This window comes from Acanthisitta chloris, unplaced genomic scaffold (genome assembly GCF_000695815.1).
Source record: "Acanthisitta chloris isolate BGI_N310 unplaced genomic scaffold, ASM69581v1 scaffold18638, whole genome shotgun sequence".
NCBI lineage: Eukaryota > Metazoa > Chordata > Aves > Passeriformes > Acanthisittidae > Acanthisitta > Acanthisitta chloris.
In genome coordinates, this window is record NW_008686687.1 from 191752 (window position 1) to 203601 (window position 11850).

The 11850-nt window shown below is 38.8% G+C and overlaps 1 protein-coding gene across 1 annotated transcript; it reads right to left on the reverse strand.

Moving 5' to 3' along the window:
• Positions 1–3307: 3307 nt before the first annotated feature.
• On the reverse strand, positions 3308–11010 carry LOC103807546 (DBH-like monooxygenase protein 1). The gene is made up of 4 exons (XM_009080279.1): positions 10956–11010; positions 8542–8684; positions 5628–5796; positions 3308–3600 (listed from the first exon to the last, which is right to left on the reverse strand). Exons 1-4 carry the CDS (start codon positions 10962–10964, stop codon positions 3436–3438), a joined length of 486 nt encoding a protein of 161 aa, XP_009078527.1. The 5' UTR covers positions 10965–11010; the 3' UTR covers positions 3308–3435.
• Positions 11011–11850: the final 840 nt, after the last annotated feature.

The window sequence follows — 11850 nt, forward strand, 5'->3', positions numbered from 1 at the left end:
CTAGATATCTGTTTGTTCCATTCATTTTCTCTTCAGTGACATAGAGTTAGCTTGTGGCATTTCTCACCTTTATCTTTGTCGAATTTTTGACAATTTCAGACTTTGTTTCCTTAGTTTAAGTTTCTTTAATAATGTAATGTGCTCACAGCTATTTTGGATCCTTTTATTTGGAGGTATCCCAGAACTGTATCGCCAGTCTCTCTTTTTATTTACCTGTGAAGCAAAATTTTCCTTTCCATTCCTCCAGAAGTCATAAAATGGTTGTGGATTAAACAAAAATGAATGTTTAGTTTATATGACAGGTCTTTCTGATATACTGAAAGCTATCTCTCACAGACATCCTTTCTGGGCTGGCTTTGCTTTACATCATCTCATGGCATACTGGATGGCAACAACAAACACCCATCTGTTCACATGTTCTTAGGACGGGTGCCCAGAGAAAGGAAATCCCCATAGATAAGTGACCGCATCAAATCAGAGAGCAGCCAGCATGGAAAATAACCCTAGATCTGTTTTATCTTTGTTGGAAACAAAGTCAGCCTAGGACGGATGCCAGTAGCCCACATCTATGAGCAAATGAGATACAACATTGCATGTGAAAGGGCTCCCCTGTCCAACACAAATGCTCTTTTCTCATTTCATTCCGTTATTTTTCCCCTTGTGCCCTGGCAAAAAGCTATTCAAACATGCCCACTTTAGGGATGGGTTTAAGCATAAGAGAGGCCAAGTTTCCCACTGACTGTTCTTACAAGAAGATGAATCAAGGACTCCATGATATCTTAGGAGGATGCCCTCAGCTTTTCACAAATCACCCATTAGACCTTTCTGCCTATAATTCACCACTGTTTGATTTTTGCTTTTGGGAACATAAAACAGAAAAGCATATAGTTCTTCTGCTGGCAAGAAGAAAGCACCTAAATATTTACATATCTTTATTGAAACTTCAGGGATTTAACCCCAAAAATACATGTTTGGCATGCAGCTTTTCATTACCTTATCCAGCACCAGGGGAAAGAATGGCAGAACATACCACTGTCCAGGTATATTTGGAGCAAGCAGCTGCCCAACAATGGTAAAGAAGTTTCCCAGAATCTGGTGGGAGTTGTTCCTACTCCAAGTGCAGATACATCAGGTCAAAAGAGGTGATTCTTCCCCTCTACTTGCTCTTGTGAGACACCACCTGGAATACTGTGTGCAGTTCTGGGGTCCTCAACATAGTAAGAAGGACATGGAACTGTGGGAGCAAGTCCAGAGGAGGCCACAAAGTTGATTAGAGGACTGGAGCACCTCCTCTAAGAGGACAGGCTGAGGAAGTTGGGGCTATTCAGCCTGGAGAAGACTGTGTGGACACCTCACAGCAACTTTTCAATATCTGAAGAGGTCTACAAGAGGGAGTTTGTCAGGAACTGCAATGATAGGACAAGGGGTAACGGGTTCAAATTGAAGGAGGGAAAGTCTAGTTTGGACGTGAGAAAAAAGTCTTTTACTCTAAGGGCGATGAGACATCGGAACAGGTTGCCCAGGGAAGTGGTGGCTGCCCCGACCCTGGTGGTGTTCAAGACCAGGCTGGATGAGGCCTTGTGCAACCTGATCTAGTAAGGAGGTGTCCCTGCCCATGGCAGGGAGGGTTGAGACTAGATGATCTCTAAGGTCCATTCCAACCCTTAAATTCTATGATTCTATGATCATCATGATGCTGTAGTAGGCCCTGTGCACCTCTAACACCAGGGCTCCTTTTGAACTCCCTTTATGCATAAGTTCGGTAATGAGATTGTTATAGTTCCTAGAAAATTAATCTATACTTGATTAATTCTCTCATGACTGCTTGAGGCATTAGCTGCTTCAGTGCCTCTCTCCTGTGTCACACACATTGTCATTTTGGCTACCCACAGAGGAGTCTTACCAGCTCTGTGATGTTTTCCTTCTCACTTCTCAAATGAATGAAGACAGTTCCCAAATCCTCTCTTTATTTTCCTTCTTATGTAATATTTCTTTGCATCAGAACAGCCTGCCCTCAGTAAGGGGAGCAACTGCTTCTCTTACTTAGTTACATTTCTCACCTTTATCTTGCTTTTACTTACAGAGATAGGTGATATAATTTGTTAACTCTTAATGAACAATGGGCAGAAACAGTTTAGCTCAGCTCAATCAGATTCTCAATCTGCTCTGAACTCACCACACTGCACCAGAATGCTCAATGACAGAAAAAATGTACATAACAAAGTCCTTATGTAACTAAGTTTATAGGGGTTGGTGGTAGTGCAGGTGTTGCAGTGGTCAGGGAAGCACTTTCAGTATCCAAACCAACATATTTTTATAGCCATACACCAGTAAAGTTTATGCAACACTGAAAAAGATTATAGCTTACTATAACTGCAGTGTGTCTGCAAAATTAAAGGGATTTTTAAACTTCAAAGTCCTTTTGTACTGTGTTGCATAATTTCATTGGGGAGCAATAAATTGGGTTTCTTTTGGGAATCTTACCTGCCCAACACCATCTGAGTAAAGAAAGTTGCCAGTTTCCAAAAAAATAAACCAATAAATAAAAAGTCAGACATATGAGACAGAAAAAATAACCTCTTAATCAACAGTTTGGCCTATTGTGATGTGCAGTGTGTGCTAATAATAGTTTCTGGCATGGCTGTACTCTGGTTCCCTGTGCGTGCCAGAGCCTGACTGTGAGAGATATCTTTATTGCTACTGCTGTCCAGATCAAATCTACAAAAGGAGTGCCTAGTTCTTGCCAAAGATTTACTCACTGTACAAGTATCTTAAGACAGAAGAAACGCACTGAATTACAAGGGACTGGGAAAAAGAAATGCTCACCAAGTCAAAGGACTTGTACAGAATTCACTATGGGCAGATTTGGGGTTCTGCCTGCATTTTCATCCCTTTTGCACCCATAGCTCCCATTTCTTTCAGGAGATGAGGTGGTTTGCAGTGTTTTCTTTTTTTTTTTTTGTCTGAATGAATCCTTCCTGTAGCTTTACAGCACGTCAGTCAGACATGCCCAAATACATGCTCATGAGACCTGCCCATACAGCAGCAATTTCATTACCTAAAGATGTCAAGAAGCAAGACAAAATCATAAGCACACACCAGGTTGAATGTGGTTAACTAAATTGCTTTTAGTTTATTGATTTTACCCATATACATAGATGACTTTGAAAGCACCACGTGAAAGAGTCAGGACAAAGTATATGAAAATGGTACAGGAAAAGATTTCAATATGCAATGTGTCAAGTGTACCTACTGTGTTTCATACATACTTTACACTGAAAACAAAAAAAACCCACAGTTTCCAGGAGAAGTACCCATTTTATTTTGAATTGGCAATTTAGTTTATTAATATGTAAAAAAAATAAATCTACAATAGCAACAGTGCAAACACATCAGAACTTGCATGGCATATAGAACAAAAATGAAAAAAAATTATTATACAAAGGGCCCGACGTTTCCTGTGGTACTGGCTGTGATGTGTACAACAAACAACAGGGTGAGGAATAAACTGCAACTTAAACAGGAGGATGAGCTGCATATTACTGGCTCTGCCTTGTAAGGTCTCTCTATTTCAGGGGGTAAAGCTGTCATGCCTTGGATCTGCAATTAAAATAACAAAAAGTTATTAGTTTTGTCACATAAGATTAGAAATCTGTCTTTTGCTCTCTAACTGGCTGGCAGTTTGCATGAGAATCTATCAATCTATTAAGGATAAATCTGTTCTTGATTTTGATTAAGATGGCCATTTTAGTGCAGTACCACTAGTCAGGGAAGGGAAAAGAAGTAGTCATCATCTTATCTTTGAGTTACAGGTCATAAACTGAGACTGGGGAGATTCAGATTAGATATTAGGAAAATAGAATACATTGCCCAGGGAGGTGGTGAAGTCACCATTCCTGGAGGTGTTTAAAAGGCATCTGGATCCAGTGCCAGAAGATATAGTTTAGGGTTTAGGGGTTATAGCAGAGTGGCAGGTTAATGATTGGATTCGATGATCTTGGGTCTACTTCAACCTTGATGATTCTGTGATTCCCTAGTTATTTGAAATGGGAAACTATGACTAAAAGGAAGAACTGAGAAGTCCCAGTTCCAGTGAGCTCACTCTTTGTGTTCTTTAAGTCACAAATATTGTTCCTTCATCCTGTAAGATAAAGAGGAACAGCATTTTCCAGAAAGCATACTATTGCAAAAAAAAAAAAAAAAAAAAAAAAGAAAACAAGCAGCCTATCCCTTCCTGATAAAACTTCTGTGTGCTTTTCATCATCTTAACTTGTCACCTGACAAATAATCAGTCAAAGAGCAGCTACACAACTGCTACTGGCCAGCAGTTGCAAACGTCAAGAAGTTTAACCAAAACTGGAGTAGTAGCATGTACTCTCAATAACTGCTTTTCATAGGATGTCTGCAGTGGGACAAATATTTTAAAAAAAAAAAAAAACAAACCCAGAATCTCTTTGGTTACTTATAGGACACAGTATTTCTTTGACATCTCACGGGCAGAACAGCTGGATCAATATCAGAAAAACCCGAGAACACCACTGCAGGGAGGGCATTTTCTCCACCAGCTGAAAGGACTGTGTGACATCCTAGGAGGCAGCAATGGGCTGATTATGGGATGCTGCTACAAATTATTTCATTAATAGTATATTGTATCAGCTCTGCTATACTGGCCTGAAATCACAATAGGCGATCAGCCAATATGAGTCCATCTCCTCTTCTGGGCAGATCTCAAAAAAACAAAATACCCACAAAAAACCCACAAAAAAATCTAAAACCCCAAAATCGCAAAAAAGTACAAGTCTTGGAGTCTGTAAAGGAGTTCAAAGAGCACTACATATTTTTCAGCATCTCTTTCAGGGATGATACTGCATGTACTAGCAGTTCTTTATGAACAACATCAACACTAAAAGTGGCAACTTTTTCCATCATTTCTGGGAAAATACCAGTAAAAATTTAGAATAAATAATAACTTACTGGGGAATTAAGTTTTTCTTACATTTTTTTCATCAAGAGCATAAAGAAAGGAAAACTATGGAAGATAAAATCTTACAAAGGTGCACAAAGTAGACAGACAATCCAAATGTACTATAGACAACAAGACCAACAAAAAACCCAAGAGATATTAGAAGAGTACACATATCAATATAAGTTATCTAAATTTCTGAGTTAAGAAGTTACACTCTTGAAGTTTCCTTATGCAGTTAATAAGCTTCCCTCTAGAGGGTGAGATGAAACCTCATTTGGGGATTTTGAATCATCTGTCACAAGACCCTAACAAAAGTGCCTGACCATGGAGGCAGCAAAGGGAAAACAGCTTTCTGACTTCATCACCTAACCTGGACACATGTGGTTACACTCTGATCAGTCCCAGACTGAAAGAGTTCATTCTCCTGCTACTGATCCCAAGTGCTGACCAAAGCTCCAGCTTTTCCATTCTTTTTAAACGCTTCTAGAACTCAGGTGAAAGCATTGATAAAACATTCTCATCATTTGTTATTGTATGTAAATACAATATAGCCATGTAAACATTCTGAAGACATATAACTAGATACTTATTCATACACGACGAAACAGTAAACCACATTTGTTTCATGGTATTATTGCCTCCTTTCAACACACAGACTTACCGACCATTCTGCATTATCTGTTTTTGAACATCTCACGTTCACAGGTAGTTTAAGCACAAGTTTATTATAGGACAGACCCTCTGACCTGGACCATTTGAATTTGTTCATTGCATCCATAAAAGACAGGTTTTTATATTGCTTGGGACTCTTGATAATGAAAGGCCAAGTCCTAAAGAAAAATAAACAGATTTTTTTAAAAAATAGATAAACACCATCAAGTTGGAACTGATGAGGAAAAGCTTCTGGAATCTACTCAGAAAAATAAAAGTACTACTACGATGTATATTATGCCTATCTCACATTCTCAGCTAAGTTCTCTGCCACTGAAAGCTGATGCAGTTTCACTGATTTTAACAGACTTATGAAAGGCTGTCAGCAGTTTAGAACTTGCTGCCAGATGCTTTTAGAAATTAAGGACTTCAAGAATTATATTTCTGTTCTCTGATCTACAGACTGAATACACAATACAAAACAGATCTTCTGCTGAAAATTCTCAAAAATCAAACAAAACCAAAAGAAAGCCACACCCTCTAATAGGCTTGGCAGGCCAGAGTGCCAGAAAAATTTGCCATTAGAAAGCTGCTTCCAGATGATTCTGCCAGTCTCTGGTCATAACTCAGATAATAGGTGAAAACTGAGTCTAGCACAAGAGTTGTTCTGACATACATTGTTTGGCAACAGAGAATAACTGGCAGTGTGGACATTGCCTCTTGGCATGTCCCTATATGCTGGCTGCAAGGGGACTTTGGGCCAGACGAAGATGTGGAAAGGGAAGGAATGACATTTCTTGTCTTTCATTTAGTAAAGAAAACTAAAAAATAGTATAAAGGAAAATTTTTTTAAAAAAAGAAAGAAAGCTAAAGAAAACATTTTCCATTGTACCTGCTTTCTTATTATTTAACTACTGGGATGAATGGAAACAACATCGTGGACAGGCCAAGATTTTAAAAGTCCAATGCAGCTAGTGGGAGAACAAAAGTATGTAAAACTTTATCTAAGTAACCTAACTAATACTTTGGTTGGAGCATGAGTTATCTTTTGAAAGTACTTTAGACAGATCTGTCTTATCTTGCCATAGGCTGTCTCCTGTTTGCTTTAGGTAAATTGCCTATGCAGAGTTCTGCTCCACTCAGCATCTAGGAATAGAGGACATAATGTCAATCAAGGACCTATTTTACACTACTGTGGCCCAAACACTTTCATCTCAACTCCTCATGGTTTAAACCACTGTCTGTGTCACCAGACTGAGGAAAAATGTTTTAAAGCGAGCCACAGTGCCTTGATCTTGCTTCCAGTTTGCCTGCATGTGTAAGTCAAGAGAGACTTCAGTGGAGCCAGTGAAGCAATTCCAGTGTTAGACTGACACAAGAGAGATGCGTATCAGGTCACATATCCTTAGGCTGACAGAGCTTAATGAAACAAGAATGGTGGATTAGGTCATAAATACTAGAGGCATTAACAATCTCCTCTTCTAATTACTATTCCATTTGTGGCAGACAGTCTGCATACTTACTCTATTCAGAACATCTTTATTTCCCCAGGCCAAATGTGCATTTTTTTCCTTAAGTACAGTTATCATGAATGAACACTCAAGAGAGCATACATTTGTTAGAACATTTTCTTTCTAAGCTCAGAAAGACTCTTTCAGCTACGACTAATTTAGAAACTCTGTTCTCCCTGTATTAAAAGAGATTGTAAATGGAAATAGTGTGGAAAATTAAGTAGACATTGATTATACTGTGACTTTTTAAACTCTTCATTCTTGAATATAATTTTCAGAACTAAGATCAGTCAGCCTGTACATCAAATTATTTTGCAATAATAGTTTTACATGATGTCTTAAGAGAAACTGTATAAGGAAAGACAATTTTTAAAATGTGTGATGACTTATTAGTCTATCCATTTGTTTTTAAAATCTTACTATTAACTTAGTGCAGTGCAACTACAAATACAAACATAACCCCCCTTTCACCACTAATAGTGCATTCTACTTTTTATCGCTTGATTATTTTTCTGCAATTCATTTAGAAACTTTCCTCTTTGGACTGCTCTCATTGCTTACAATCACTTCCACTGCTGATCTGCTGTTGAGATGCTTTAATTTTTAGTACAATAAGGAACACTTAAAACCTGAAATATACTTTTTATTAATTTTATGTATTCAAACATATACTGGACTTCCTCCCACCTCCTAACAAGTCCAAGTCTCAGGAGACAGTGTCTTTTCACAGGATTGCAAGCCCCTGTAGCCAACAGTTGACCTAAAAAGCTCCTTTCTTTCTGTTGGCTAGATTCCTTCCAATGGTTTCATGTTTTTCTCTCTACTCACCTTGCATATCAACATCTGACTTGTAATTCTTCCAAAGCCTCTATTCTATCATAGGTCTCCATCATGGTCCTTGTCTACCATTTATCTTTTACTGTGAACAATTTAATATTATCTCAATCCCTCCCTTTCCTTTCTAACTTATGATGACTTCCCCTTTAGTGCATTTTTGTCAGCAGAATTGCTGACAACAAATCTGCCCAGGGTATTTCAATACCCATGCTCACAAACACCTTTTTTAAAATTATCGCTCTATATATGAAATGCTGATATGTTTTAATAAATTGATAGATTTAAAACATTGATACATAGGCTTTTTACAGATGGTTGTGGTGAAAAAAAACCCCAACCTGATATGACCAATACTATTTCTCTAAAAGAAGAAACTGTTTTTTTATCGAAGGGAAATACCCCAGGTGAAATAATTTGCCAGGAGAAATAAGCAGCAGTACTGCTGCTATTGACCAAAGAAAAGTGGCATGAGTGACCATGTTGCTCTACCAGAAAGAAAAAAGTGTAAAAAACTGATCCTATAATCCCACAGACAGAAACAGATGTGCTACACATATTCACAAATATCTTCCATACCTGACTGGTCTATAGATTTCCTTAACGCCAATGAACTGGAGCTGTTCCATTATATCTGGAATACTTGCACATCGGGTGAGGTTGATTCTTGGGTAATAGAGTAGATATGACAGACACATTTCATTCCTGGTGCTCAGACCACCCTGAAAACGAGATTTTTTTCTTTTAATAAAGATAGCATTGGAATCTCACAGATGAAATCACTGATTAGCATTTATATGTTAATGAAACTTGTACTGGGAGGCCCAATTCAACAAGTTTATCTTGAACACTAAGTTATCAAGTAGCAAGAAGTTATACATAATTAATTAAAAAATACATCACAAGCTCAAGAAATAGCTTCCAAGATCAAAGATGTCAGAAAGAACAACTATGAGTAAAATAAGACTCCTATGATGTTGAAGAGTACTATCTGAGAAGTTCAGGTTTATTTTCAATTGTCTCCAAGACAGCTGAAGATACCTGCCATGTTTCAGAAAAGGACTTCAAAGTGGAATAGATGTAGAAAAAAAAATCTGATAGGATAACTACTCTGTTTAATAAGAAATTATGTGAGCTTTGCCTAGTAAAATGGAGGCTGGGATGGAATATGTATCTATCTGGACTCTTCTTGTAAGTACATACGCAGACAATGAGTAAGAAAGAAAAGAATTATATATAAGTTAACAGATAATGTTGACTCAAGAAGAAATAAGCACTAACTATAAAATAACTAATTAGAGTAACTTTTTTTAGCTAGCAGAATAAACAGAGTTTTAAACATTCTTCCATTGAGAGCCATGGGACAAATAATTGATTTAAAATTCATCTTGGCAAATATGGACAAGATTGTGAGCCACACATTCCTAAATCCTGTGTGGGAACAGTTCCACAAATTTCACAGAACCACAGGAATAGGAATGGAGAAGACGAAACACATGAACCAAGGGTCAAGAGTTAATGTGATCACCACACATGACAAAAGGACAAAAACTCAAAAGCCTCCATTCTTGCTCTTTTCTTTATATATCTACTGCATGCAACTACATGCAAGCCGCGATTCAGGGGGAGGTACCCCCATGCTTTCTGGATGCCAGGAACAGTTAGTTCTTCCCTGCAGAACAGAAACCTCTCAAGTCTCACCTCCCAGAACTCTGCATCCTGCCCCTCCCAAGGAAGCAGGATCAGACCCTGGCAAAGGCAGCTATATCCCTCCCACAGGCATAGTGGGTCTGACAGCACTCTGTGTTTTCATAGCCTACTGGCACAGTCCAGCTCATGTCTCAACAACCAAATTCTCTTTGCCTGCAAACACAAGTGGCTGCAAAGCAATGACTGGTGTCTGATCCCTGTTAACCTATATGCCTGAGTCTGGGAGACCACACACATGTGCCAAACATGAGCTGGACACCCTCAATCCCAAAGGGGATGTTCAGCCTCTGGCCATGGCCCTGCCATGTCTGCTGCTGTGTGGACATACACCTGGGGCTGCAGCACAGATGATTCTCACGTCTCAGCTGCCAGGGTGCACAGGCAGGGCTGACCCTTCTGCATCATCCTGGGGGTGGCTGCTGTCCACTACGGTCCTAGCCAAGGAAAAGCCCACCACATGAGAAACGTAACACACTGAGACTCACTCTGCCATCTTCCTCCTCCCACCCTAAAGGACCTGGATTCTGTCTGGATTCTTATGTTAGGCACAAAACTAAGTCAAGTAACATCTTGGTCACAGACTAAGTCTATTCTGCCATGTCTGCAGTTAGAGGGCTAGAGGGCATGGTCATAAACAGAGAAAGGGGAGAGTCAGATTAGATGGTAGGAAAAAAATCTTTTCACTCTTAGAGTGGTCAGGCACTGGAATAGATTGCCCAGGGAAGTGGTGGAACCACCATCCCTGGAAGTGTTGAAGAGGTGTCTTGATCTGACACTGGAGGATATGGTTTAGGGGTTACAGCAAAGTGGCAGGCTAATGGTGGGACTTGATGATCTTAGGTCTCCTCCAACCTTGATGAAGCTGTGATTCTAAGTAAAATCAGTACATAAGAACTGGCAATTACAACTTCAGGGAAAATGCATAAGAAGTTCATAAAAATAATTCATTAGTATATGCAGAACTTGCATGTTAATACATGCTGTGAAGAAAGCACTCCTTATACTAGCAAAGCTTGATATTTAAAGATTTGTTATGAGCTGACCCGCTTATTTTTGTCAACTAGTCATATGAATTCCTTATGCAAGATATGCAACTATGTTCACAGTAGTTCGGATGACTTTAAAACCTAAGAATCTACAAAAGGAAAGACATAAAATACATAATTATGTGCACACAGGCATTAGCAAGTAAGTTCACACTTTTTAAATAGTGTCTTATGAAAAGGATTTTAGTCTCCAATATTATCTATGTACTTATTTTGATCCATCAAAATGTTTCTTACCCATGTCATGCGAATTCGGTCCACAGTACTGTAGTGACATTCTGTGATTAAATTATCCCCCTGAAACACAAAATTTAGGAAGTTCACAGTTCTGAAGTTTATTAACACCATCTTCAGGTAACCACAGATGACAGCAAACACTTAAGAAAGAAACATCAGAGCAGTGGATGTGACTTTTTGAATGAGTGAAGGATTAGGTAATTGCTGTATGCTAAGGCCTTGGCACTTAGCATTCATATTATCCAGATCCTCAGGGATCCCCATGGATTTAAACAGACTCTTATTAAGAGTGTCATCTGGGATTTTTTTTTAAATAGCAATGGAGGTGCCCAGTTATCGTTCAATTTTCTGGAAAACTATAGAGTAGACAATGTATACAAAGTATTCTTGCTCAAAACTCATCCAGTGCTACTTTCCCCAGGCCAATTTATCCTGCCAACTTCAATAGAAATATTTGGCAAATGAGGAAAAGCAGGTTTTCCACATCACAATAACAACTGTTTCTCTGCCAAGCCTGGGAGTAGAGGAGTGGCAGGCAAAGAGTTCACTGCATTGACAGATATGTATGGGAAAGGCTGAATATGTACCTTCTCAAGCACATACAATTAACTTTTTGGTGTCTTGACAAACTGATCTACACCTTGGTAATACCTTTACTCCTTATACCTAATCAAGTACAAAGCTCAAAATCACCATGATAATCAAGGGGAAATTAAAATATTCAAGAACACAGACTGACATAAAAAATCTGATATTTTGGAAAACTTCAGATCACAAGGATTCCAGATCTTTATTTTCTTTGGTTCATGTGGTTCACAATCCCATGCAGCACTCCAGACTGGGGACAGAGTGGCTGGAGTGCAGCTAGGCAGAAAGGGACCAGGGAGTTCGGATA